This window comes from Betta splendens, chromosome 10 (assembly GCF_900634795.4).
Source record: "Betta splendens chromosome 10, fBetSpl5.4, whole genome shotgun sequence".
Lineage (NCBI taxonomy): Eukaryota > Metazoa > Chordata > Actinopteri > Anabantiformes > Osphronemidae > Betta > Betta splendens.
Window position 1 is genome coordinate 6343637 of NC_040890.2, and position 27527 is coordinate 6371163.

General features: G+C 43.9%; 1 protein-coding gene across 2 annotated transcripts; it reads right to left on the reverse strand.

Moving 5' to 3' along the window:
• Nucleotides 1–329: 329 nt before the first annotated feature.
• psd2 (pleckstrin and Sec7 domain containing 2) lies at nucleotides 330–27134 on the reverse strand. Of its 2 annotated transcripts, XM_029165755.2 has the most exons (15): nucleotides 26554–27134; nucleotides 19737–20309; nucleotides 18422–19186; nucleotides 8159–8356; nucleotides 7894–7974; nucleotides 7284–7396; nucleotides 6948–7006; nucleotides 5533–5622; nucleotides 5381–5424; nucleotides 5040–5230; nucleotides 4867–4937; nucleotides 4340–4497; nucleotides 3510–3654; nucleotides 3118–3261; nucleotides 330–2806 (listed from the first exon to the last, which is right to left on the reverse strand). In XM_029165755.2, exons 2-15 carry the CDS (start codon nucleotides 20222–20224, stop codon nucleotides 2591–2593), a joined length of 2763 nt encoding a protein of 920 aa, XP_029021588.1. In that variant the 5' UTR covers nucleotides 20225–20309; nucleotides 26554–27134; the 3' UTR covers nucleotides 330–2590. The 2 variants fall into 2 exon arrangements, with proteins under 2 accessions (XP_029021588.1, XP_055368180.1); XM_055512205.1 differs by lacking the exons at nucleotides 18422–19186; nucleotides 19737–20309; nucleotides 26554–27134 and adding an exon at nucleotides 11862–13992 and having other exon boundaries at nucleotides 5533–5623; nucleotides 6946–7006.
• Nucleotides 27135–27527: the final 393 nt, after the last annotated feature.

A 27527-nucleotide genomic window follows, 5' to 3' on the forward strand; every position in this document is an offset into this window, starting at 1 on the left:
GCAGGAGATCATGTTTGGAAATTAGACTTAGAATTAAAGGTACATTTGAGCCATATAATTACATGTACAACTAGGCACTGCTCAGTCATGTTCTGTAGGGATTCATTACTGAATTTAAGTTTTAACATGTGATTTGTATAACAGAGTATTACAAAAGAATAGAACAGCTGAACCGTCATATACCACAGCTTGGACGTTATACCTCAGTTATAGCTTCATTTAATTAGCTCCTTTAACACAATGAATGATATAGTTTGTAGTGATAAAGTTGCAAATACGGTCCAATGTAACAGACAAAGACAAATGTAATAAATACACAACCACAGTAATCTGTATAAAAGCTTATTTTATGAAGCACAGACTAAATATTCAGTAAATATGTCCTTTACATAGGTTGAGCATCCTGTCAAAAACAGTTCAGATATACAAACAAATCAAACAGGTCGAATGCTGACATCAAAGTGCCAAAGTCATTGTTTTCTTAAATAAAACCAACCGAGAAATATTATGTCACAATCCTATATTACAGCACATGCCTAACCTAGAACATTGGGAAACAATGGTTAGCACAACAGCCAAAGTGACTATAGGGGAGGTCTCCCTGTAAAAAAGCAGTTAAGTCTCCTAACAATCCAGCTTTTATAAAATTGTCCTTCCTCTGAAAACTCAAACCTCCATTTTCAGCATTTTGGTCTGTACCAGGACCCGGTTCCAGCATCCCAGGTTTCCAGCCGTCCCCCAGAAGGATCTCAGATCCCAATCATTTACTATTAATATGATATACAACGCAGTGCTGTGTCCAGGGCCAAACGCACATCCACTCTGTTGACATCCACAGCTCTGGTTCTGGTTCTGCCCGTCCTGTGCTGCACCGGGGCCGAGCGCGGGGGCACAGAGGTCACTGATCTACAGTTGTGTCATAAGCAACTTACGCAGGAAGGGAGAAAAATGCATGTGTTTGGGCGAGCAAGGATCAATTAAGGTGCTGACAAACAGCAGTACCACATCCTCTCCCACCACATCCTCTCCTCCCCGGAACGTTACACAAGCCGGGGTTAATATGTTGTCCTCTCCTCAATTTGTCTGTTTTTCCCATTTCTGGCTGGCAGACACGCTCTTACGCAGAAAACTAAACCAGTCCTTTCTTAGAATCGGCCTCTCCTCCTCGTCCCTGCCCACATGTTTTGCTGGCTCCTCTGCTGGTGTTCACCGCTCCCTTCCAGCTTACAGGTTTGTTGGCCGTAGCGTGTTCAGACTCAGCAGTCCTGCTGCTGCACTCCCAGCCACATTCTGTGTGTGTGTGTGTGTGTGTGTGTGTGTGTGTGTGTGTGTGTGTGTGTGTGTGTGTGCGTCAGGGCCCGTGATCTCCAAACATCTTTACCGAGGAAAGTCACAGTACGGGGAGGAAAACACCAGTCACTAAAGCTGCTTTGAGTGATCTGGCCGTTACAATACAATAATGCTTCATATGCTAAACACAAGCCTGCTCTACGTCCTCCGGCCTTGTGGCCAATGCACACACTTTCCTGTTCATTTCAATCTTCAATCCTCACACCCGTCCTATTCTGTCACACATCACCTCAGTGCACGCTGGCATTATTCAGCAGTAAGGAGGCGAAACAGAATGTGGTACAGCGTTTTCATTCAGGTACATACTGTTTATCTTCGCTGGTTTATAAAAACCAACACGAGAGACGGATGCATTTCCGTGTGCGAGGAGACGTCTCAAAAACCCACAAACGTGATTCATTCGACAGGCGACTGCTTCATTTTCTCAAAATCCCTCAACAGCTCGTGTCGAGGTGCCTTTGAGTAAGGCACTCAACCTCCAGCTCCTCTGGCGGAGCAGCTCAGCTAAGGGTGAACACCTTGGCAGGTGTGTGCATGTGTGAAAGAGGAATTTTGCTGAGAAAGGACCACGTCCACGCCTCCTGGGACTCATCAGAGATGTTTAAATAAATAAATAAATATGCTATACATGACAGAGGCTCGACCCTTCCGAGTTCCTGTTTCCTCCTGGACGGATGGCTCGTATCTCCCACACCCTGACTTCACTGTTCCTCTACTCACCCGTGAGCGGCTCAGTGTGAAAAGCGGCCAAAATGCTACAGCGGTACCACGTCCACCTCATTGATCTCCGTCTGTCTGACGAGGACAGCACAGAGACGACCGGTCGGCCTCAGATGAATGTTTTATAAATTAGTCAAAGTTCTCCACGTGACTAAAAACACATTTAAACTAACAGCTTAGAGTTTAGAAAATAATACTGATAATGTGTATATGAACAGTGATCACAGTGTGATCATTCAATGTGCAATAATCAAAGAACTGAGGTTTAACAGGGTCACTAGTAAGATATCATACGCGGGCTCTTCGTATGCTTCATATTGCTCAAGGACAGACTCTTGGTTGACCAATTTTGGGAAGGATTTAGACAGAGATCCTTCCTGTTGCTGCACAGTCTCTTTTCTGTCTGAGAGCAACAGAGGAGCCCGAAACAAAACACAGCCCCGAGGAAGGAGCTGGAGGATCAGGCCAGTTTGGTTTGGAGGGGTGTGTTTTGTGTGCTCTCTGCTCCTTCCTCCTCCCCTCAGCTCCTCTGACCGGGGGCCTTTCCGTTCACGCCGCTGTGGGCCTGGCTGATGGACGGGGACGACCGCGTCTTCCGGAGGTGGCACTCGCGGCCGGCCAGTCCTGCCTCCGCGATCAGGCCGCCCATCACGCTTGCCTCGATCTTCTCAAGGTCATCGGTCTCTGCGCGGATTTTGGCCTGCAGCAGGCTGATGTAGGTCTCATAGCGAGTCTTCTGCTCAGAGGGAGGGAGAAATGTGGGCATTAGAACACACGTCAAATGAGCCAAAGCAGAGTCAGATTAATGGCCTTGATGAAACATCTTATTTATCTTACACTGAAAACATTTCTTTTAATTTAGTTGTGTTTATTTTTTAAACCTAGTTATAAATATAAAAGCCTGGCATGACATTTTCTACTGTACTAATAATGACATCCTCATTTATGTACTAAATCATATTGTCGTCACAAAACAGCTGATCATTTATCTTGTTTTTCGGTCACTGCTCTCTCCATTAACACGGACGGATTATTAAAAGCCGGCACCTCGTAGCTGAGGTAGTGCTCTTTGAGCCGATACTCCTCCCACTCGCGGGTTTTGGGGTCAGCTGACGGCGGGTTTTTCCGGTGCTCTTCCAGCTCCAGGCTCATCTGCTTCAGCTTGCTCTCGTGACTCAGCAGCTGCTCCTCCTGCGCCAATCATAGCACGGGAAAAAACCGGAAGACCCCCACAGCGGCCAATCAGATGTGGGCAGACGCAAATAGAATATGTAAAACTGCCCAACCCCACATGAAGGTTGGTGATGTAGAAGGCTTTTCTGCATGATGATGTGACAAGATACTAGTTACAGTGTTTAAAGATGAGCCACAACCCTTTCCTGCAGAGCATTCTGTGTTGGTGGAGACATTGGCTTGTGACGTTATCTGTGGGAGTGTACCTGGTTAAGCCTGGTGGATGAGGACGGCAAAATGGGCCGACAGAATTTCTTCATGGAGCCGATGGCAGCAGGAAAGGCTGGGGCGGAAAACAGTGCTGCCACCAGGTTTATCCGGAAGATCCAAGACATCATCTCCTCCTCACTCCTGCAGAGAGAGAGCGGAGGTTGCAGAATCAGAAGCGACTCAGATTTGTTTGTGCTGTCGTGCATTGATCACCTCAGTGATCAATAAGAAGAAGCCAGGCTATCCAGTTGAAATCGTATTTAACATAGTTTTTATTTTCAAACCTATTTAAATTGGCATTTGCCAATTTAAAGTACGTAAATAAATGCAGTTTTTTAATCGTCAGTTCAGTGACTTGTGAGTTAAATGATTCATTTTGCTAGATAAGAACTTGAGCGTCAGAGGATTTAAGTAGATTATGATATGACTCTGTGTGTCGCTACACTCTGGTCAGCTGCCACTTCCTCTCATCCTGCCTCTACACAAAAACAAGAAGCAATTGCCTTCACGATACATCATTTGTTTGATTTAACCTCCTTATATACTATAGATGCCACTAAGTGACAGTATAGAATTATTATCAGTCAAAAGAGATTCCAAAGGTTATTATTATAAGTCAGATATTACTGATGTATGTTAGTAAAATAGACTAAACACTAAACACAAGACCATTTACACTTTTTCATGCCCTTTTAAGGACTTTGATACCTAACAAAAGTTCATAGGTTTTATAAGAGAACATTCTTCGTTTTTTCAGTCCCTGTGCAACAAGCTTCAATGTTCTGTTGCGTGTTTCAACATCTTGAGTTTCACTCGTCTGACTCACGGTGCCTGCAGCAGATAGACCCTCCAGTCTGAGGTCTTGAGCTTCAGTACGTTGGCTCTTTTGCTGTAGTCAGTGGCACAGGTGGCTAAAGCGTGGTGGATCCGCACCGCGTTCTTCAGGTCCACCTCTGAAATATCTGTGTCTGGCTTGTATTCATCCTAGTTCAGCACAGGAAAGAGGCAGACTGAACTCACCTGTATCCTGTTATCTTTTCAGTAGTTTAAAAAAACACATTAATTTGATCAAAAGGGAAAACTATGGTTTTGTATCTGAAGTTCAGGTTATATATTGGTGCAGCCATCCGCCAGCAGGGGGAGACAAACACTGAAGAAGCCAAATCCTTTCTTTGCCTCGCTTCAGCTCTCGCACGCACGCACGCACGCACGCACGCACGCACGCACGCACGCACGCACGCACGCACGCACGCACGCACGCACGCACAGAAGCTTGCAGCATCCACCACCGCAGTGACAGCGGTGGTGGATGTGTGTTTCTATAGTAACGGAGCAGAGGACGGCATGCGGTACCTTCTGGAGATACAAGATCATCCCCTTAAGAACTGCATAGAACTTTTTCCAGCCACGGCGACCCCTCGGAGCTGTGTTCAGAGAAAAACTTTGCTGTCATTCCTTTTTTCAATAAGCTTGGGATCATTGCACCGAATCTGTGCGCGCGACACTGTGCGCAGACGGGGACTCACTGCGTTTGCCGTCCATGTCTGCGTGGCTCTTGCGAGTCAGCACGCCGTGTTTGTAGGTGACGGCGTTGAGGAGGATGGGGATGGCGATGAAAGGGTTACTGCCGTCCATTACCCTGGCAACACGCTTGCTCCCACCCTCACACTGCTCCTCCACAAGCTCTGATAGACTCTTCCTCAGCTCCTCCTCCTCACTGCGTGCATGTACACACACACACACACACACGTACACACACACACATTGAGATTAATCTCAGTGGCACGTACTCAAGGGTAATATATCTAACAAATACTACTACATACTACTAATACTTCTGATATATAATTTTAAAACCCATACTCACACTGCCCACTCAAGCTTCTCATTCTTGATTGAGTTATACAAGACCTGTGTGGGCAAAGACAGGAAAGATTAAGGTTCGTCTGCAGGATGTGAAAATAAACTGCATCCTGTGGCAGACTGCGCTGCAGCTGTACCCACTCACAGGCTCAGTACCTTTAATAAATCTTTAGGAAAGTCTTTGCCGTTATTAAGGCCGTCAAGATTGCTGATGAACTGTTGGCAGGACATCTTTTTTCCAATGTTCTGAGGAAAGCAAAAATAAACAAGCAGACCAGAATCAACACAACCTTCAAATTTAAGCGTTCTCATTTAACAAAATCCTCTTTATTTTGGTTTTCCCCACCTCAGTATTTGCGAAGAATTACAAACATTTAGCTTCTAGAGCAGCTTGTGGTTTTAACCACATTCTAAGCATCAGCCTAAAGACGAACTGCCACCAGACCACTGGGTGGTAGTGTTATATTGCTGGAGTTCTACTAGCATGAGCGGTGTGTGATTCTCCCTCGATTAGCGTCAGGTTCAGTTTAGCTTCACCCGTGTTAGCCTCTAATGACTATGGCATCATTAGAAGAAGAAAACATGCGAAGCTGCTTACTATATGTGTGACCGCCCCTTTCTGCCTGACCCAAGCTGTTTCCTGGGTACTGAGCAAATATAACTCTGTTATTACAAAAATATTTAGTTCAGGTCGTGGAATTTTTATTCATATTTTCCTTTAAGAAGGCCACGCAATACACAGGACAACCTTGTTCCCTTTTCTGAGAAGAGCGCACATTTTCTGAATGGAAATTAACATGCGTCACTGAGATTTTCTGCTCCATTTATTGAAAGATCTGCTTTATCCTCCCAAATAAGTAACAGGCAGCAATCACACACAACTCAGCTTGATGAACTACTTAAGTTTTCTTATGGGACAGAGCAGTTACTAAACACAAAGGTTAGTGCTGTTTTACCAGCAGAAGGGGGATCAGCTACTACAAATGCCTCACTGCTAATATCAACATTGCATTCATTTTAATTAGAAAACTGACACTGCTGTAGGTCTGTATCCTTGAAAAACTAAACTAAATCAATATGAACAGTGCTGATACAGTACTTACCACCTGCAGGGGCATAGAAACCAGAGGAACCAGATTGGTTAGCAGGGGAAGTATTTAATAGGGGGAGAAGGAAATTGAAAAGAGAGAAACGATATTAGTTAGAGGAGGGATATTCACTAGTACTCTTAGCACTAGTATTGAGAACTACTGTATAAGCAGGAATAAAGTGACTGAGCAAGAGAATCAAGAAGAACCACAGCTAAGGAACGAGTTGCAAGAACGTCTCACTAAACTCCTCACTACATTGTTCTAGTTACAACGTGAAAGGAAAGCGATTTCTAGCTAAGGAGAGACAGAAAGAGGTCAGAAAGTAGGCCGTGCAGAGGAAGACAGAGGGTGGAAAGAAGCAGGGTGGGAAGGAGAACTAAATCCAGAAGCAGACGGAGAACATGCCGGTTGTGACTGGGGACTCCAGCTTCATGATTAAAGAATGTGAGCAGTGAGATCCACTGTAACTCTGGTACGTACATGTCCATGGAGATCGGTGTTGAGCAGCATGAGGGCGCAGGTCAACGTGTGGGCTCCGTCTGCAAGAATGCGCAACACTAAGATCAGCTGAATGTCCTACTGCTCCTCTACACAAACAGACACACAATCACATGCTTAAACACACTGTGCTTCACTGAAATGCGTTCCCTCACCCCCTTGTCGACCTGTTGCTCTTCTTCTAAAGAAGCATGAAGACATCTGTACCAGTCAATTTTAATGTATCCCAGTGCTTCATAGTAATTAATTCATAAAGGTCCTATTTATAAACCGGATCCTTGTCGCCACCTTTGTCATGATTACTCTCACAGCTCTCACCTTCAGAGGTGAGCGTCTGCGGGTTGCAGTGGCAGAAGCGTCTGGAGAAGTGAACAAGAACCCGCTCTCTCTCCTGGGTCTCTCCCATCAGTGGGAAGGCCTTCAAGAAGTTCCTGTCACATGGAACATCATTAGCTCAGCGGTCACTTTGTCTCTATGACGGCAAATGATTTTAAATCGTATCAGAGATGTAAAAGCAAAGAAAACCAGAAACAGATGCTAAACTTATACTTAGTTACAGCATTTGAATAAATGTGTGTAGTTCAATTACTGATTCATTTGGCTGATTTAAAAATGAACCTTCTATAGAACAATTGAATACAAATGTCAAGGCTCAGGAAGGGTTAGTGTGTCGCCTGTATAAGAATGACATGCAAATCAGTCCCAGTGAGACGTGCGCGGAGGAGCCTGCACCCAAGGCAGCAACATGTCAGGTACAAGACAATGACTTACTCCACAGCCATCAGCCACGCTGGCTAGCTGCACCCAACATGACAGCTTGATTAGAACAAAGCTAATGCCCTGAGAAGTGGGAATGGAGGAACACGGGCACAGGAACGTTTACCATCACACACACACTCATCACGGCCCAACGCTGAGCGTGCTTTACCTCAGGGCTCGATCCAACGACAGGCCGGAGAAATCAAAGTAGCTCAGGTACTCTGACGCCACCAACTGGCTGAACTCGTTACTGCAGAGAGACGACACAACATCTGACTCTACTTCAAACACTATTTTGGATTATCAAGCACAGGCCAGTGTTTTTGTGCCTAGCTCATTGGTTTTAATATGCATTAAGGTACCACTTCATGTAAAGATGCAAGTTCTTTTTGACTCATTCGGCACCGTGTGATCGTGTGTTACTGTGTGCTCACTTCTTGCCCAGGTGTCTGGCCACATCGCAGCGTTTAAAGCCCTCGAGGTGAAAGAGACGCTTGGCCAGCCTCTTGGCGGCCTCCGAGTCGGCTCGGCAGCCATTGGCCAGGGTGTCGGTGCTGCCGCGCTCCAAGCGGTCCAGGCTGCCCAGATCGCACTCCTCTGAGTCAGACAGCGCGTCTGCGAGGTTGGCATCGCTGTGGGAAGACCAAAACATACGCACGAAAACGAACACAAACAGACACACGGGCCGGTGCCCAGGTTAGTGAGGGCAACACATGTCCACCATTACTGTACATGCCTACTCACTTAAAGCCAGACAGAGGAAACTGACCCGCTGAGTCTAAGGCTCCGTTACATAAACACACGTTCACATCCGCACAAGCAGTCAGACGAGAGTTAAACGACTTGTTATGACACTGACCCACTTTCACAGTCACTTAATGTCCTACTTTATAGCAGAGGATCCGAAGGCTGATTATAACGCTGAGGCAGATTTCACCTGCCTTATCCCTTTTTAAAAAGCTCCACTAATCTCAGACTGTTAACCTCCGATACAGTTTGAATTAATGTACTGTGACATAAAAAACTATCTGCATTTTCATCTGTTTCGGATTAATTCAGATAAAACGCTAGAAAAGTGAGGAAGCTGTACTGGCGAACAATTCCGTCTTTCTCTGGCTTCGACTCCCAACAACTTGCCCTTAAGCAAAATGCCAAGTCTCAGACTGTCTGTCTCTGGGTCCCTGTCTATCACAGGCTGTGTCTTATTCCAGCTGTGAACGAGCGGATCATAGTGAGCGTGAGCGGGCTTTCTTTCAAAGAACCAATGTACTCAATCACCCCTGCAGGAGCACTTAAGGTGAAAGAATGAATTCCCACACGGGCAGGAGGAAGCTTCCATTTCCAAGTGACGTCTTTGCATGAATGACAGCTGTTCTCCAACACTGTGTGCCCTGTTTGATGCTCCAATACCTCACTTCAGGGTATCACGGAATTATGAACACATTTAAAACATAAACCTCCGCTCAGGTTGAACCCTGCACACATCATAGGCACTTCAAACCTCCCAGGAGGTTTGTTTTTACTTGCTGAGGAGTACTTTGACAAGTATACTGAGCGTAATGTTGAAACTGGTTAAGTGGCACTTTAACATTTAGACAAGAGGATACTGCTGCAGTAATAGTTGACATTTCGTCACTAAGGGCCTAATCTGATGAACTGCTTTGACGTCCAGCTCTTTTATTCCCTATAAATGAATTCCAGTTCCAACACAGTAAATCAGAGCTACTCATTTATTTATGACTAACTGAGGTGGTCCAATTAAGATATTGAGCAGAATACAGCCTATTGGCCAGAAGATTAATTCAGACTGTGACTAAGCAAAGTCTGATCTAAATACCTTCATCACATTTACATGGTCTATGACGTTCATCCTACACGGCCCCTTTGGAAACATCATGAGACAAATCAGGACTAAACATGGTAATCTATCCGGGTTTTTTATAGCTCGTGAGGAGCATATACGTTCGCATTGCTGCTGTTCCTGTCTGCGTGTGCGTTTACTTGGCACCGTCAGCATTCTCACCAGATGATTCAGACGTTTTTGCATAATCTGATCAACGCAATTGCATTACTCTCACAAATTCAATACATGCACTGCTGTGGAAGGGACCCGCTGGTTGCCATGGACACGGCGGAAGCAAAGTGGCCCGTGCTCGAGGAGGAAGAAGAAAGACAAACTCTAGATGTCTATCATGGAATAAGATGCAAAGCAACTAGTTTCCATGGCCGGAAGTCAGTCTCCCGCTTTCATCTGCTGAATGTCTGACTGTGTCTCACACCCCTTCAGATGACCTCTACAAAGGGCCTTGATTTCCCTGCTGTAGGGAAGCCTGATTTATTACCTTCTCTGAATTATTCTTTGTCTGGCCCCTAACCTTGAACCAATTTGCGCTGGGAGACCCTGCAAGAAGCCACTGCCTCAGCACAGTTGCCAGGGTCACAGGAACGAATGAACCCCTCCTCCACGAAGAGGTGGCTCGTACAAACAGCTTATCTGGGTGAGGATCACTGTGGAGAATGAAGCTGAAACAGCAGTTACCGTTTTACACACAGGGTCCCAGGGCTCATCCTTGGGGACAGGGTGGGGACATTATACTGTATCTCCAGAACCAGCAGAGCCATTAGCCTTTCATGTGGGTAAGGAGCCAGTCAAAGTGCTTCGGGTATTTGATTAGTACACTAATTTTAACCCTAAGCCCTGGACAGACCAGTTCAGTGGAACACATCCTGGAAAAGTCACATTTTTCCACTTAAGACATAAACAAGTAGCTGGAAATTTCAGGATTGATGGGTGAGCATATATTTCACCCAAATGGCTGCAGACACTGTAACGCAGACAAAATAAAATGAGTCTGTGGTAAACCAATGTCTAGCTGTGTGTGTGTGCAGGGGAAATTGCTGTCACTTGTCTGACCATATTAATTCACCTCATAAATCATTCAAAGCTCATATCAGTCATGGCATTACAAAGATGCCAAGACCCCCCTCCCACCCCCCCCAATACAATGCTATCTGGCTATAAAAGAAGCAATAGCACGTTCATGCACACAAGCTCAAAATAATGGTGAGAGGGACACAGCATGAAGCGTCAAATATCTGGCGCGGGGCTTTTGTGCCAGGACACTTGGCGACGCCACGTGCCAAGTGGCACGCAGCAAACCTATTTGTCTATCTAAAAGTGCAATCCTCTATCCCCAGGCCACACATATTCACTCCCTGTGACCGCCACTCAGGCTGTGTGAGAGTGTGTCAGAGACAGAGAGCATGATGGTGCATGCCAGTGACTCACGCCTAATCTCTTCGGCTGCACACCACCCATGCCCACACCCACAAGGTGTATCTGGCATGGAGGTCGCGTTGGTGGGTGCGAGTGGAACGAAGAGGAGGGTCTCATTAACATCCTCTACACGCGTAATCAACAATTGTGGAAATAACTGGATTGGGAAACTCTGTTGTTTACGGTAGACATCAGAGAAACACACATGACTGCTTCGTCAGACGTTAGAATGCAAAACATTGGGCCCACGAAATTAGAAAACACATTTCTATACAGCCGTCAAACTGATGTTTTATTTTACTATAAGCTGCCAGTTAAAAAACATTTCAAACAAATAGTCTATCTGGTATTAGTATTGTTTAGGTTTTCTGTTTGTAGGTTAGACAACACAGAGCTTCACTTTGAACTTTGGAATGTAACAGGCATTTTATTAACTTCACACATCAATTTTCTAAAATATGGACTCTATGATTCTACTAGTTCAAAGTTGCAGTTACTGGTGCAAAGATTGCATTATATTGTAGGAAACGTAAGTACAGTAATCCAGCTACTTCAATGACCTAATCCTATAAATGAGAGCTTTCTGTAAGCAATATAAGTAAATCATACTGAAAACTCTTCAAATCTGCTGGAAATTAGATTAACAGGCGCACAAAATGCTGACAGAAACTCAAAATGATTAATATTAAACTGAACCTACTTTTATCACATCACAGATATATGTGATTTTCTATCAGGATAAAGTTACACTAGTGCTGTCGCTCTATTTTCCTTGCCACGCAGCATAAAGATGATGTTCCCACCCATTTGGACGATAAAGCTGAACACAGTCCCCTGGTGTGCAGAAATAACGAACTTACAGGAGTTGCAGTAAAAAGTCGAAGTGAACATCATATTCCTTATTCCACATCGTCTCTGGGATCTTGGAAATCAGCGTTTAAAGGCGCGCTACGGTCCGACCGCCTCATCATCCAGTAGTCGGTAAAATCTGCATCGGCCCGGTTCGTTATTCAACTTCAAGTTGGATCTAGCGCCTTCCAGGCGGAAGTCAGGTTTCATATAATTACAGCCTATTCGGAGTCGGTTAATTAGACTGCTGCGTTATTCCACCACAGTGACAACAGCCAGGGAGGGTGTTAGTTCTTTCCTTGAAGTTGCTGGGCGAACGCGGCTCGCAGCAGAGGATGTTGGGGGCGGAGCCAGCGACTGGACGGACTTTTCCTGATAAATGAGACTGTTCCTAGTGGAGGCTTCACAATGGCTCTGTGTGTCCCAGCCAACACAACTTCCTGTGCATTAAAGTCAAGCAGCAGCAGCAGATCCGTTCAGAATCTGAGGGACGTCCTGTATTTGGGGGCTTGAAGTCCAACACTGACACCGCATGTGGTTCCTTCTGTTCACTGCTCCTCAGTATTACTGCAGTGTTACTAACAACAAGAGATCCAAGACACGTACACAAGATTATATTAAACCTAGGTTTAATAATCTAACCTATTTATATGTATTTATATGTAACCTATTTCAAAAGTGGTTGAGTCTATTGTGCAAGCGTTTACCACTGATTCTCTTTATAAGTGAATTGAGGATTTCAAAATAGACACTGAGCTCAGCTGTAACACTGCTGTATGATCTGCCACAGTGCAACTCGGCATCAGTGTAAATAAAGTAATTTGAGGGTAGGCTACTGAGATAATTATTACACACACGCACTAAACAAACACAGAGATATATATAATACGCACTGACACGTCTGTGTGTAGCAACCTCTCCATCTAAATGCATCCTTCCTCTTTTTAATGCGATGGAAATAAGAACAATAGAAAAAGCATAAGGCATAGAGGCAGCTGTGGGGTCAAAAGTACAAAATATGGGGAACGAGACAAAAAATAGTGATTGTTATCTGGACAGACGTGCATTGAGATTTTTCCTGCACTTATTTCACAGATATGATTGGAAAAAAGCAGAGGTGAGTGGGAATACTAGAACCTCATAAGATGGTAATGAACTGCAGCTTGCTGGAATGATTAATGGACAATTTTTAGCACACAATGGCTTTGCACTTGCATTTACAAAAAAAATCTGGTGCATTACGAATGTGATTTCTCATGGTAGCCTGCATAAAAAAAGCCATTACAGTAAGTCCTCCATGTCCATCCATTCACAGTGAAACGTCATAATGTCATTAATGCAAAATTAGATTGTTTTAATTGACTCAATAATAATTTACAAGGTGCTAGATTAAAAAGCTTAAAAACCTTTGATCTAATTCAGTGTGGCTGATTATTAATTATTATAATATTTTTTGCAAGTTACTTTTTCAGCAATCAAACTGTGTCATCGTAATCTTCTTCTAAAAAGACACATTTATTAACATTTTATTTCAGCTGTAAAAAGTAATTTAGAAAGCTATATATTTTTGTAAAAGCTGTTTCTTAGTTGAGGGTAAATGAGTAATGAAATGTAGTTAGTTATTTTACAGACATAGGTACACTGTGGTTGTGTGTGGTAGTTTGTTTGGCTCTCTGTGTCTCAGGCACAGAAACACACAGATGACCTGAACACACACCTACGAAGACAATAGACAATGGTGACCTGTTTTGGCTGGCGGAGACTAATTGTGTTCATATGTGGAGCTGTGTTTGGTGAAATACTGAACACACAACAGCTTCTGATAACAATAACAGCAACGAAAAAACGAATAAAAGGTTCTGACAGACGCAGATTCACTCAGAGGAAGAGAAGGCAACGGAAAAAGACCTGGCTCGTCTCCACTGAACCTATACAGGAAGTGTTGACAGATACCTCCGATGAGTGAAGCCCGCGGTAATAAGAACCTCTTTCAGCCAAAACAGTCATTGGTACAGTTAGACTGTGGGATGTGTCATTAAACATAATGTCGAGCTATAAATAGACGAGGATAAATCTGCTGAAATGATTCAGTTAGTGTGTGTGTGTGTGTGTGTGTGTGTGTGTGTGTGTGTGTGTGTGTGTGTGTGTGTGTGTGTGTGTGTGTGTGTGTGTGTGTGTGTGTGTGTGGTGAGAGGGTGATAGAGAGAATTTGTATGTGTTACTGTTTGCGTTGAAAGTGTGTGCACTTGGACTGTGTATGTGTGTGTCCATACCACTGAGTGAGAGCCAGGAAAGGATAATCTTCTGGATGTTTCAGCAGCGCTATAGAACCACGCTAAGGGTTTTATTCCCACAGCGACAGCCTGTGTGTTTGTAGGTTAAAAAAAGAACCGGAAACAGAGAAATAACCTGACTGGTAAAAGACACATTTGAAGGGCTTTTATCTGTGCTGCTGAGTGAGAATTAGGAAGCATCTTTTGTGTTTAAAGTTGTCGTTGTTGTGTTATAAGTTGTTTATGTATGTGTGTATGTGTGTGTATGTGCTTCTACACTCAGGTCCACACAGCAGTGAGAGTGAGTTGCCTCTCTGATGTGGAAACAACTGTGCTTGGCTTTTATCTGCTTTCCTTTGGCTTAGATCTGGTCGTCTCTTGAGCTGAGGGGGGTGGAAATGCTTGCATCCACAAGGCCGCAGCCAGAAATGCTTTATACACACTTCTATATTCTACACAATTATGTTTTCTTTTTGAGTGCCTGTGCATAATCATCTGTCGTCTGTCTGTGTCAGGCTGTCACCTTTTCACGTGTGTGTGTGTGTGTGTGTGTGTGTGTGTGTGTGTGTGTGTGTGTGTGTGTGTGTGTGTGTGTGTGTGTGTGTACTGTAGGTGTGTGTGTGTGGCTCCACTGAGTAGATTTACTGTGGCAGCCTACAGTATGTACAGTATTAAGCTGCCAGACAGAATGACAGACACACACAGAGTGTTTTCGTGGCAGTTTTAGCAGCCTCTATGGATTAAGGTTAAGCTTCAACCTCAGTGATGGTCTGACAGGGCACAGAGGGACACTCATGTGAAGCAAGCAACAGACTGACTCACTACCTACTGTAACCAGATGAAAATGTGACTGACAGCCTGATCTAAAATTCTACCTGAAGGACTGACAAGGCAGACGAGGCAGGTTTGCTGACTAAAGCACGGGCACTACAGCATCACAGTCTGCATTTTATGGCTTGTCTGCAGTGCAATGGGTGTATAAGTTCCTTACCGTGTATCCCCAGGGTCAGATGCCTGCTCTGCAGCCTTCCACCACTAATGTCTGACTAATCAAATAGCAGGAAGGTGTTTTGCAGAAAGACTTTATGTGAACTGGATTGGGTTTCCTCTCTGTTCTCAGGGCATTACAGTATAAAAACTGTATGAAAGTTGAAGCCTGAATTTTAGAGGCACGATAGCAGTAGAAAAACATTAACAAGATGTTGGGTCATTGGAATAAACAGAATCTTTAGGGTTGATGAGTGAAGATCAGTAAACCTTTGGCCAATAACAGAACAAACACACTGTACAGCTAGAAGTCAGTTGCTTTGATAAATGGCATGTTAGACACGAACAACTGATTCATGACTCACTAACCGGGTTTGAGACACATGGTTTTCTAACTGCTTCATGCTGCATGCCAGTGTTTTCTCAAAAGAAACAACACTCTCTGTTCCTTCCACAGTTCCACAGCCACTTACATAGAATCTTTCACACATGATAACAGATCGCTTGCTGTGTGGTCATAATGCCTAAAAGCAAACCGTGTTCTGTTCATTCATGCTTACAGACTGTGTATCCAGCCTGTAATGTTGTTTTTAGCCATGTGGTGGGAATAGTAAAGTCAAATCGTAGGACCAGTACTTTGGTACTTTATTCAGCCTGAGAGGTTTAAATGAGGCTAATATGAGGACCAAGAATCCCCTGAACTGGCCCTTGAATTGATTGCCATAAGACTGTTACACACATGTCCCTATCAAGAGGAATGAATTTGTAATAGCCCAAAACATTTTTTTATGATCAAACACTTACAAAGCCAGTGGCTTTTCTATAAGCCTTAAGTGTAGTTTCTCTTGTCACTTGAATGTTAGTGTAGTAAAACACTACATTAAGATGGTTTTACCAATCATATATAATTAATATATATAGAGTTACAGCATCTGAACATTCTTTTTACTGGCAAAGTGACCCATGAAACAACTCACTGTGTGACCTACAGTATGGAATGATTTGTTTGATTGTTTTATGCGTTGCTCTGCAGACGTGCTTTCCATCAAAAAAGACTAGTTGTCCGTGACGCTCGAGATGCCAAAAGGTCTGGATGTGACGATTTGAGGAGAGGAAAGATAGAGAGAAAAGAAGCAACAGCAGGAGAGTTTTGTAGTGGAAATGGAAGAGGAGCTGATGCAAGGAAAAAAGAAGGAAGGCATGATGTGAGCAAAAGAAGTTAGATACAATGGCATGAGACAAAAAGTAGAGAAATGAGCAGAGACATCAAGGTGATGTAGAAAATGGGATGAAGCACATTAACATTTACTGTAGGCATCAGTCGACATCTGTGTGTAACTATATCTGTCGCTGTCTTTGGCTTCATTTTTAGCAATGAAATTAAAAAATTTAAAATAAGTCCACTCCCTTTAGATTATATTATAACTAAACAAGTAATGGCTTATACATAAATTCATTAACTTGTATAATTCTTTCCATTCCTTTCATTGCTAGAGCTGAATAAACGTTGTGGACTTGTAGTTCTGGAAAAACTGAGTACTGCGAGTGCCTGTAAAAATGAAACTATCCCTTTAAGACCGACTTGCAGATGTCTCCACTCTAGATTTAAGTGCTCAAATGTCTGGCAAGCTGGCTGGTAGAGAGCAATACCCAAACACACTCTGAGACCCTGCTGGGCAGAGGGAAGCAAGACGATGATGTCATGACATAAACAATAGCTCACTCAGCCTGGCAGTGGTGGTCAGGAAGCAAAACTTTGCTTAAAGGACAACATCTGTAGACTGGGGGAAGAAAAAGAAAAAGGAAGGAGAGAAAGAGAAGGAGAGATGGGATCCAAGATCCTTCATTCATGCTATTGCTCAAATTGAGCTGTGGATAGCGAATGAGTTGATGTCAGAGGTCTGTGCCCATTTGGCAGTCAAGTATGATAGTAGCTGTAGAAACTGTGCACAGAGAAGCAGTGGAGTGCACGCCACAGTGGAAGGCCAGCAAATCAAACATATAGCCACAGTTCAGGTTACATGGCTTTTTCCATATGGTTCCCGTTAACACCTCCCCCTTCAGCTGCTCTGGCTTTGTTACCTCTGTTTAGTGTTATTAGGATAAAAAATATATCCACTGTTACTGTATCACACAGTTCCTTAGAGTTCTACAGTATTAGTGGGTGAGTGGTGAAAAATCTAAGCCTTGTCAAAGCTGCCCATTCTCCTGATATTTGCTTTTTCATTATACTGACAGGCACTGTGCGTTTTTTTACTCTTTTGGTTATTTCCCGTATGAAACCACCACACTAGTCCTGCTGATTCTTTTTCTATTTTAAGAATAGATTCTTACTGTATGTATAAATCCACAGCATTGAGGTTAACTCTCCCTGCTGCATGAGTATGCTTTAAACTAGATAGTATAAAGAAACCAGCCACTAGTCTGCTTTAATCAAGTCCTTGAATGCTTTATTTTAGCTTTTTGCCCTTTAAGCTAATTGTATGACGTAGCATTCACAGTGAAGTACACAAGGTCACCCAAGCGTGTACAGTCACTGTATCACTTTCCACACATGTGGATGATTTTAAAATGACTCTTTCCTGTTGGTTGGTTGCTTGGTTGGTTGGTTAGGTAAGTACTTGTCTATAAAGTGATGGACAAGTATGGACAAAGTACCGCCTTCTCAACAGTCAGACCACCTCATTCACGCCCAACTAACCTCCCGGCCCCCGACCCCCGACCCTTTACCGACTGAGAGCTCACAGCTGGGTGTCACCAGGATCACCCCACCTGCTGGTAAAGCTGCAGTCACATCATGAGCACACAAAGCTCCCACTGCTTGTCTGAAACAAGACCCACACCACCAGCAATCTACACATTCCTGCAGTATATATACTGTAGTCAAGTCATTCTCACTTAGCATCTGTCTCTTCTATATCATCAGACTTAGGCTTAGACATAAAAGTACAAAAAGCAAAACCTAGTATCTCAACAAAACAAATGTATCACAACTGTAATGGCTTTGACTTTCAAACACAGAGATGTCTGTCAAGGTATGACAAATTGTAACAGAAGTTAAATTCGGGCTCAGAAATATAAGAAGTGTAAATTAAACATATAAAATGCAATTCATTTAAATTAGGCAAAGGCAGACAACAGTTCACTTGAACATTCCTCTACCGCATCACTTCTATCCATGATCAAACGCCGCCATTTGCCTCAGAGCACTATGAGCAAGAGAATCTACATAAAGAGACTCCTAAAATGAAGCATAAGCTGCACCAGACCATGGATACGGATGCTAAACTACATACATACACATCATTTACCTGAGAGAGTTGATCATGGTACCGCAGCTCTCCATGGCTCCTTGGGATTCTGTATGGTATCCATTAGGGATGGCCCAGCGACCAGGCTGGCTCAGTACAAACTCTGACCTGCTCCCTGGTATGGTGGTCCTGAGCGGGCTTCCTCCTACTACGGCTCCAGCTCCTGCTCCACAGACAGTGTTCTTCTCAGCGTTTACATCACCACCTTGGCCGTCTGGTCCAGCCTCGGCCACTTCTTGTTCCTGAACTGTTGCCAGCTCCAGTTCCAGATGTTCAGGACCCTGTAAGAGTGCCCTCTGTTGGATGAGCGGCGTCAGTGGTGCCTCGAAGCTGACACAGCTGTCCGTCTCATCCGTGAGTGACAACACGTCCAGGGAATCGAGGCTGCTGTAGCAGGTCCCACCCCTCAGGAGGGCAGACTCCACAATCCGCTCAAACGTAGAGCTGAAGCCATCTTTGTTGTCCACCCTCCTCTTCTCCTGCTCCTCGTCCAGTTCTCTATCCTCTTCATCATCTTCTTCCTCTTGAGCATCAACCTGCTCGACAATCTGCTCAAATGCTGAGCTAAAGCTGTCCTGATTTTCCCTCCCATCTTTCTCTTTCTGGACCTCCTCCTCTTCTTCCTCCACTTCTGTATCGGCCTGTTCCACAGTCATTTCAAAGTTAGAGCTGAAAGTGTCCAAGTGTCCATGAGTTTGCTCTTCATCGCCTCCTTCATCCTCTTCAACAGGTTCATCTTCATTCCCACCTAAACCATTTGCCAGTCTATATTGACAGGAAAAAGGGGAAATTGTCTTTAACATTTCATTTCACCGTACAGCAGTTTCTTTGTTGAGACTGGCATTCATATAAAGCAGATCAATCACATCATAGCTGAAACCATTTTCATACAGGAGAAGTGTACACAATGGGCAAATATTTCAGCTTGAAAAGCCACACTGTCAATGACAAAATATTGTCCAATTTACTCCAATGTGAGTAGCTGGAAGCTCATCTCATCTCATCTGTCAACTTCCACTGTTTCGGCCCTTTTATTTAAGAGACTATCAATTTTGGTATGGCCTTTGGTGCTAATGGAAATAATATAAAATTGGCACAAAAAAGAAATAATAAAATCACTGACCACTGTAATTTATTTCATAGACTATTTTGACTAATTGTAACTAGTTGTGTGTCCTTTAATGTGTCCTGTATTTATATAAATTTTCTTTTTAGCTTGGCTTTGGCAGTATATCAGCATAAATGCAAACAGCAAAAGCTGTTTTCATGAAGCTTCAGACAGAGAGCAACGTTAAAGATGATTTTGTAAACAAACCCATCAGCTTGTAGAGAGTGAGCCGCTTCCTTCTCTGTAGACAGCTGCATTTCGTCATTTTCCTTGTCCTGTTCTTTTTTGTCCATTTCCTCCATCGCACATTTTGCCTCCTCCCCCACTGAGCTCACCTCCACATTTATACATCCCTCCTCTGTCATGCCTTCCCTCTCTCCCTCCGCCCCTCCATCTGTCTTTTGATCTCCACTGCTATCTACCTTCTCTTCTTCACGCTCACCCTCTCCTCCTGCACCCTCTACTTCTGCCCTCCCACTTCCTTCCCCTTCCACATCACCCTCCTCCTCTCTCTGTCTGATGTCTTCTTGCTGTTTCCCCTCTTCTATCTCATCTTGCACTCTAGCCCCCAGATTGTCCTGCTCTGTCTGGTCGTTTGTCTTTGCGGAGAGGTCACTAGCAGTGGTGGATGTGTTGGGCTCCACTGGGTTCTCTGGTGGGGTGGGAGAGGGCAAAGCCTGCCCCTCCTGGGTCATGGTGCACCTCACTGAGGGGGCTGCTGTCCTCTCCAGTCGGAGATAAGGACAAAAGCTTCAGATCAGCAATCAATGAAGGCACTCTCTATGAAAACAAGAATAGAGGGACACAGGAAAATCAGCATTAAATGAAGACAAAGAACGCAGTGCAACTGAGAATCATGACAAGACTGAGTTCAAAACTGGGTAGATTAACTGCGGCTGATAGTTGTAAAGTCATTTTATTATTTCTATGAGGTCCCCTTCAACAAAGGAACAGATGTAGATGCTAGATGTGTGTAATGCAGTGTTTTTTAAGTGTGCATGTGTGGTACAGACAGAGGGAGGCATTTGTCCTCTACACCACATGATCCCAAACAGCACTGAAAAGAGGGCATGAAAATGTAGATAAAGCAGAAAGCAGAGGAACAGAGACAGACGAGCAAGCAGAGAAGGGGATTTACTTAATAAACCCAACCGATTCCTGTCACAATGATCTTGCTCATTCACACTCTCTGTCTGTCTTGAGAGTTCACAGCTGAATAACTATTTGTTTCTAGCTATGCTGTTACTGTGCTTTGGATAAACGCATGACAGTAACCTGAGATATGAAAATATACCCTTAATGGAGTGCTGCCATTCTCACTTGCTCACTGTTGGCTGAGCAGCCCAGATCTTTGTACCACACGTCTTACTCTAACCTTACTGAGGCTCAAGGGCAAATGCTAATGATATGCTCTTAATTATGTTTCTGAGAGCAGATTACATGTGCATTAGTGCTGACATCTGATGGGCTGTTATTTTTCTGACATGTATGTTTTAAAGGAATATTTAACTTTATACATTTAGAAAATAAAAAGAATACACTTTGCTAAATAAGAAATCATTTTAGTCTATTCCAATTAAACTACCACTTGATTTTTTTAATCTAAAAACAAAGCCAAAAAATTGTGAAGATGTCAACTACACATTTCCTTAAATTATTATGCATCATGCAGTGTGCTATATTATCATAATGTATAGACAACCCAGTCTTGGTATTTATTTCAACTCTAACACCCCCCAAAAATCTTAGCAATAATACATTTTAATAGTTTAATCCTAAACACTTATTTTTAGGAAGATGAAAACATGAAAGGTTTTTGGATTCTTGTTAAGAAATGCAGCCAGGAAGCTGTCAAGTCAGCCCCGTACAGACAAGACTAGATCTCTGTGCTGCTGAATCATCCCCAGCAGGGGACTGAGAGCACAGCTGCAGTAAAACCTTTACTGGGACTCATAGCACTGATGGCATGCAGATGCAGGTAAAGACCTAGTTAGACTGCAATGAGCATCTCGAATTCAGCCAGGAAAACTCAGGGGTGGTCTCTCAGGGGACCATTCTGGCATTTCTGCTTCATTGTCATATCCAACAAAAAAACTGGGATAGTGCTGAGGAGGAAGGATTTGTTGTAGGCCAATATGTGAGCCAAACTTGTTTCTATAATGTTGCAAACACTTTGGCTTAGGCCTTGAGCATGAGCAAACCAAAGGCCCACTGAATGTTTCATCAGAGTTATGAAAGGATGATGCAAATTATGCAGAACCTAAGAAGTCAGGGCGATTACTTTTTTTATTTCAGACACAGCCACAGCCTCACCTAAAGATCATTACCCTGACATGTGTGGCAAAAAGGACACAGAATATAAAAACTGTACACGCCCAAATCATTTAGTGATTAAAAAAAAGTTTGAGTAATATATTTTATATATCTACATTAGATACATTTCAGCCTTTCATGCACCTACATATTTGTGCAATAGAACTATGCAAATGAGGGCGATATGCATCTATTTATGTGATTACACAAAGTAGCATTTGCTATTAAGCACAGATTAATGCACACAGGCAAAGGAACAAACAGCGACACATCTCCATAAATGGAAACAGTGAACAGTTACGAAACCAGACACGGAAAGTGGGAATTCTCTCCCTCCCTCCCTTTCTCGGAGTGTCTCCAGTGTCCTGTTTTTCTCCCACTCTCTCCTCTTCATCTGTTCTACATTATGTTTTCTGCCATCTCACAGTCTAATTCCACTCTCTCTTTTCTCTGTCTCTGCCTCTCGTTTTGCAGTAATTGAGGTAAATGGGTCTGAGCTAGCAGAAAAAAAAGCAGCACTGGGGAAGTGAGCAACCCTAAGAATCTGGATGTTGAGGAGAGAGAGCAGATGTGTTCAGGGACCCCACCTGGGTGGATGGAAGAGCACGGCCAATGATAGCGTAATGGTGTGTGTAGAGTTATGAGACCATGAGTGTGTGTGTGTGTGTGACTGAATGTTTATTTAACATCTGTGTCTACACTATCAGGAAAGACTTGCTGCATTTTACGTTTGTCAGCAGAACACCAGAGCTCTTAAGACTTATCAATATCCTTTAATTGCTATCCCAGCATCTGCCAAACATGCACGCACACATCTGAAATTGTGCTCTCTTAGGCTTTTAAACCATCAATCCAGTAACCACTGATCCAACAATGCTGGATTAAGGATTAAGTTGTCATTTACTAGCCTATCTTTGTACCTTTTCTTCATCTGCTAACATACCTTTCTGTCCCACATGCTTTTAAGAACACAGTCACAGTCTTGAAAACACACGCAAACAAAAGCATGAATATGCAGAGACACCATGGTGCAATGTATTGATCACTGAGACACAGATCTGCAGTCCACTGGATGTCTCCAGCAATCAAGCATGACTGCTGTCTGGCAGCAGAAACACTACTTAGGTACTCAGACCAGAGGCTTCGAAAATACTGATGATGTCTGAACAGCGAGCCTACATCCTCAAGTTAAATTTCATTCAACAACAAATTGTATATAATCTACTGTGAATGTCCTTTGAAAATACCACTGAAGTCCTAAAACATGAATCAATTTTAACTGTTTTAATTTCTGAGGGATCATTGCAGCAGACTCATGCGGAGAGACAGGAAGTGTTAAAGAACAGTCACCACCTCAGTGAGCAGCACAGGCTGACACATCCTACCTGCTTCTTCCAAATAAGGTTGTTCCTGTGTTACTGATATTCCAGTATATTAGAATGAGCCAAGTCAGATGACACATCAGCTTCCTAGTTGTAATCCTGAGTCAGGGATATAGAGTATCAGACATCTTCATATTTTAATGACAACAACTATATAGTCAACCCTGACAAATAATTCAGCTAATTTAATTGAAGCTCCCAAACTGCTCCAAATATGTAAGGCAGCAACACATAGGCTATTGTAAGAGTCTAACCAGATTGGAGTGATGCATGAACTCTCCCAAGCACATTAACAATCCTTTTCCGCATACGTTATGTGAATGCAGCAATCGATCATTCACTTATCATCCAAGACTTTCAATCCATCTGTCACAGTGTTCATGCTGATCAGATCATGAACATGAATTTAATGTTTTGGCTAATCTGGATTCAGGTGATACTGTGAGTGGTCTAAAACCGTATTGCTTATCAAGTGGGAGTGGAGTTACAACATGAACAACAAATGTTATGGATTTAGAATGTAACATGGCTGCGGTGGAGCAGGTCACCCACGATTCTGAGAAGAGAGCAAAGCTGCAAAACAGAAAGGACCCATCTATCTTTACAACTACCGCTCAGATTTGCCTGCAGACACTTGAACCAGGCATCACTGCACCACCATTTATTGAGTTTAAGTGGTGGAACAGACAACAAATTATCCATTTCGAACTTGTCTGACCTCGTTATATTTGTAGTGCTGCCCACACTTATTTAAAACTGAAATATTTGGACAGCTCTTTTGTTTGTAGTGTGTGCTGTGAGGGAAGTCACTATTTGAAGTGCTTTAAATGACATGATGTTGGTCCTTCACTGATTTTGAGAGGATCATCTCATCTTGTAAATATAAATTATATATTACATATATTAAGCATTCATTAGTCACCCTATGGCAGAGAGAGAAATTAGCTTTCAAACCTGGTTAGGGGTAAATAATAGACAACTTATCCACTAAGACCAGCAGGACAACCCTCTGAATAGTTTTTATAAAAAGCTAATTGGTAATCAAGATTAATTTATGAACCCATCAGCTGAACACTGATGGGTGATATTGAATCTGCATACTAAGGACGTAGCAATCCTTCTTGCTCCTACTCTTCTCTGCATCACAGACATGCTCTCAAAAATCACTGTAGTCTCACAGTATAAATGACCTACTGACCCTATTCATAATACGCAGGGAGGGCGCAGCAATGGCACTGCAGCATGCACACACATATATACAGTGCAAATATACTGTAGAGTCACCTTTCAAAAATGCTGTTGTGTTACAAGCACAGATACAGACAGAGGAAGACAAATCATTTCCTCAGTGGCTGTTATAGCCTGGGACAGGAAGGCAGCAAAATCTGGGTTAGGAAGTAGTCCAGGGTGTTTTTCTAGCTACTCTTGACTTGCTCACAAGTCACACCAGCGTGACCACAGAGCATTCAACTATAGCCACATCGGCCTGCTGGAGCGTAATAATCAGCCAGCTCCCCCAAATCACCCCAATATGTCACTTCTATGCTGTCAAGGTCAACCATGCGCATTTTGACGCTCTAAACGCTCACATCCAAACACACCCTCACAGAAATGTAGTGATTTATCTCGTTTAAGCTTTTTGAATGGGGACATTGATTCTCTCATGCTAATTCATCATTACATACTATATGGAGACAAACAAAAGATCTGAATGCTTGGCAAAATGGGACATCCTCAGGCATATAAGGATGTCACAGTCTAAATAATGTGAATAATGTAATATTATAATGTTAATATGTGTAACAGTATTTACTAAACATGCTACTAGATTTTTAAATGCTGAATCTTAATTGATTTGGGGGACATTTGTTCCACATCGACAGTAGCTTTAAAGAAGCCAGATAAAATAAATAATGAGGCATTAAGAGTCAGAGGAAGAAAAAGAGACAGTTTAGTCTGGAGCAGCTGCTTTAGTGTCTGGGTGTCTGACACCTTGAGTTCAAGATGAATACAGAGAGAGAGCAGCAATGTTCCCTGGAAGAGCCCATAGCTGTATTGGGGGAACGAATAACAGTACTAGACAGTAAATGTCTGTAATTAAGATAATAGCAACTTTGCTTTCGGGATGAAAAATAACCTGCTATCAAACACCTGTTTAAAAGAAGCCACCCACATCCTGAAGAAAGAACTATAAGCTTGGCCCAGTAACTCAGTAATAAATAAAAAATCACAATATTTTAGGTTTAGGCTGCATCTGTGGCCTCAGTGTTCTCCACAGCATCACATATGGCCCATTATCAGTAGCCTAGACCACGTCGCTTCCAAATGTGCATAGCATTGGTTACTATGTGCCTGCTTCTTTTTGCAAAGTGTCTTTCAACACACTTAAGTAAACAGTGTAGACCAGGCCCATTGTCTCTGCCTCCTGCCCCTCTCCTAATACATGAGTGTGTGTTGGTGGTGGTTTTCTGAGGTCTGGGAGCTTCATCTCAACGGGATTTTTAAGTGACCAAAGCTGAGTAATTATTAATGATTTGGACACATTTCAGTTCAATACCACTTGTGATGGTTGCATTGTGGCTTATAACTTTAAGGGCTATTTGTTGGTCAGGATGTGGATTAAAGTTTGGGGAATGGCCTGACTATGAGAGCCCTCACAGCTATAGTAAGAACAATGTGTGTGTGTGTGTGTGTGTGTGTGTGTGTGTGTGTGTGTGTGTGTGTGTGTGTGTGTGTGTGTGTGTGTGTGTGTACGTGTGTGTGCGTGTGTGTTGTGAAAGAGAGAGGGAGAGAGAGCCCGGCGCGAGACAGCCATACAGCCATGTTCTCCCAGCCTCCTCGAGCCAGTAACCATGACAACAGGATGGCTGGGAGACACGGTTCAAGCTCGATTGAGGCCGGTGTCTTTCTTTTCCTCCAAAATAGACCTTGGTCTCGTTTCAAGAGCGACTTGTCCTAAATGGAAACGCTTTTCTCTTCCTCTCTTCGGGGACACACATACAGAATCACACACACGCACCTCCGTAAAATCCCACGGCCCGCGCCGTGCATGTCTTTCAGCCTATATTTGCTCCAACAGTCTCAGAGTAGACTGCTGCCCGGTTGTGTTTGCATTTTTGCTCACAGATTAGTAAGAAAAACAGGACGTGAAACATCAGCGCGCAGCCTTCACGAAGAACGTGTTCTCCCGCTTTAGCTAATAAACTAAAAACATGATATCCAAGCACGCGCTACGCTACATCCGCCGCTTTACCTTGGCTATATGTGCTCTTAACAGCGCTGTTAGCTAAATATGATAACGCAGAAAAACGCAGCGTCTGTTGACTCACCGGTGAAACGCGCCCAGTCAGACTGAAACGGGGGAGTTTATTTCGGCGGCGGTGGTCCTGGGTCCCCTCTGTCTCTCCGCATCCACGCCGGGGAATAACGCTGTCAGACAGACGAGCTCTTTTCTCCCTCCGCGCGCCGAGCCTCCTTCCCAACTGCCCCCACTCACCGGTATGCGCGTGCGACCGACACAGGCTCGCGGTGTTGTCTCGCGCCTCCGCGCAGGCTGCTAGGGGCACGCGGGAGGTCCGGGCGGATGAGGGCGATTACCGAGCGCTCTGATGAATGGAGGGATGGACGGAGGCGTCCGCGTCGTCTCCTCCTCCGCTCGCAGCCTCCGCGCGTGTGACTGGCGGCTGGGAAACCGGGCTCGCGCTCCTCGGGCTGCTCGGGAGCACCATCACTCTCCCGCGGCTGGCGCGCGGCGTGAACGGGACGTGTCTCGAGGGCCTGTTGATATCAGACGCCGTAACCCTGGGTGCAGATTAGCGCCGGCAGTTGTGTTGACACATGTGTGCAGGCACGGAGTGCATGACAGTGTGATTAAAAGCACGCAGACTTCAACTTTCTGACGCAGATTGTGGTCCGTGTCTTAGACTGAGCTCCAGAGACGTCTACAGGACATGGATCCTCCTCAGCAGGATCCGTTTAGCGCACATATATATTTTTTTATTTCTGAGACGCGAGCAGTAGGAGCTTTGGAAATTGACCAGCACGCAGATGATTTACAGACAGTCCAAGGTCCAAAGTCCTGCAGCTGCCATGTCCTGGATGTACCGTAGCAGCGGTCATGCTGTAATCTGGTTAAGATAGGAATTTGAAGTGTGCTTGGGAAAACATGTTCATGATGCCGTCAATATCCTGCTTTGAGACCAAGCCTCAGTCTGTGTCCAAACACAGTTCACACACTTCAAACCTATAGTATCAATCAGTGGGTGCACAATCTGCTCTGCAGTGCTTACGTTCCATCACGTGG

Bases quoted from the DNA above. Each gene is read 5' to 3' on its own strand.
- psd2 (XM_029165755.2), bottom strand. From the start codon at position 20,224: ATGACCCAGGAGGGGCAGGCTTTGCCCTCTCCCACCCCACCAGAGAAC. The intron at 4,498-4,866 runs GTACCGCATGCC...GTGCTGAACTAG, and splicing joins TGATCTTGTATCTCCAGAAG to GATGAATACAAGCCAGACAC. The intron at 3,262-3,509 runs GTACACTCCCAC...TGATTGGCGCAG, and splicing joins CATCCACCAGGCTTAACCAG to GAGGAGCAGCTGCTGAGTCA.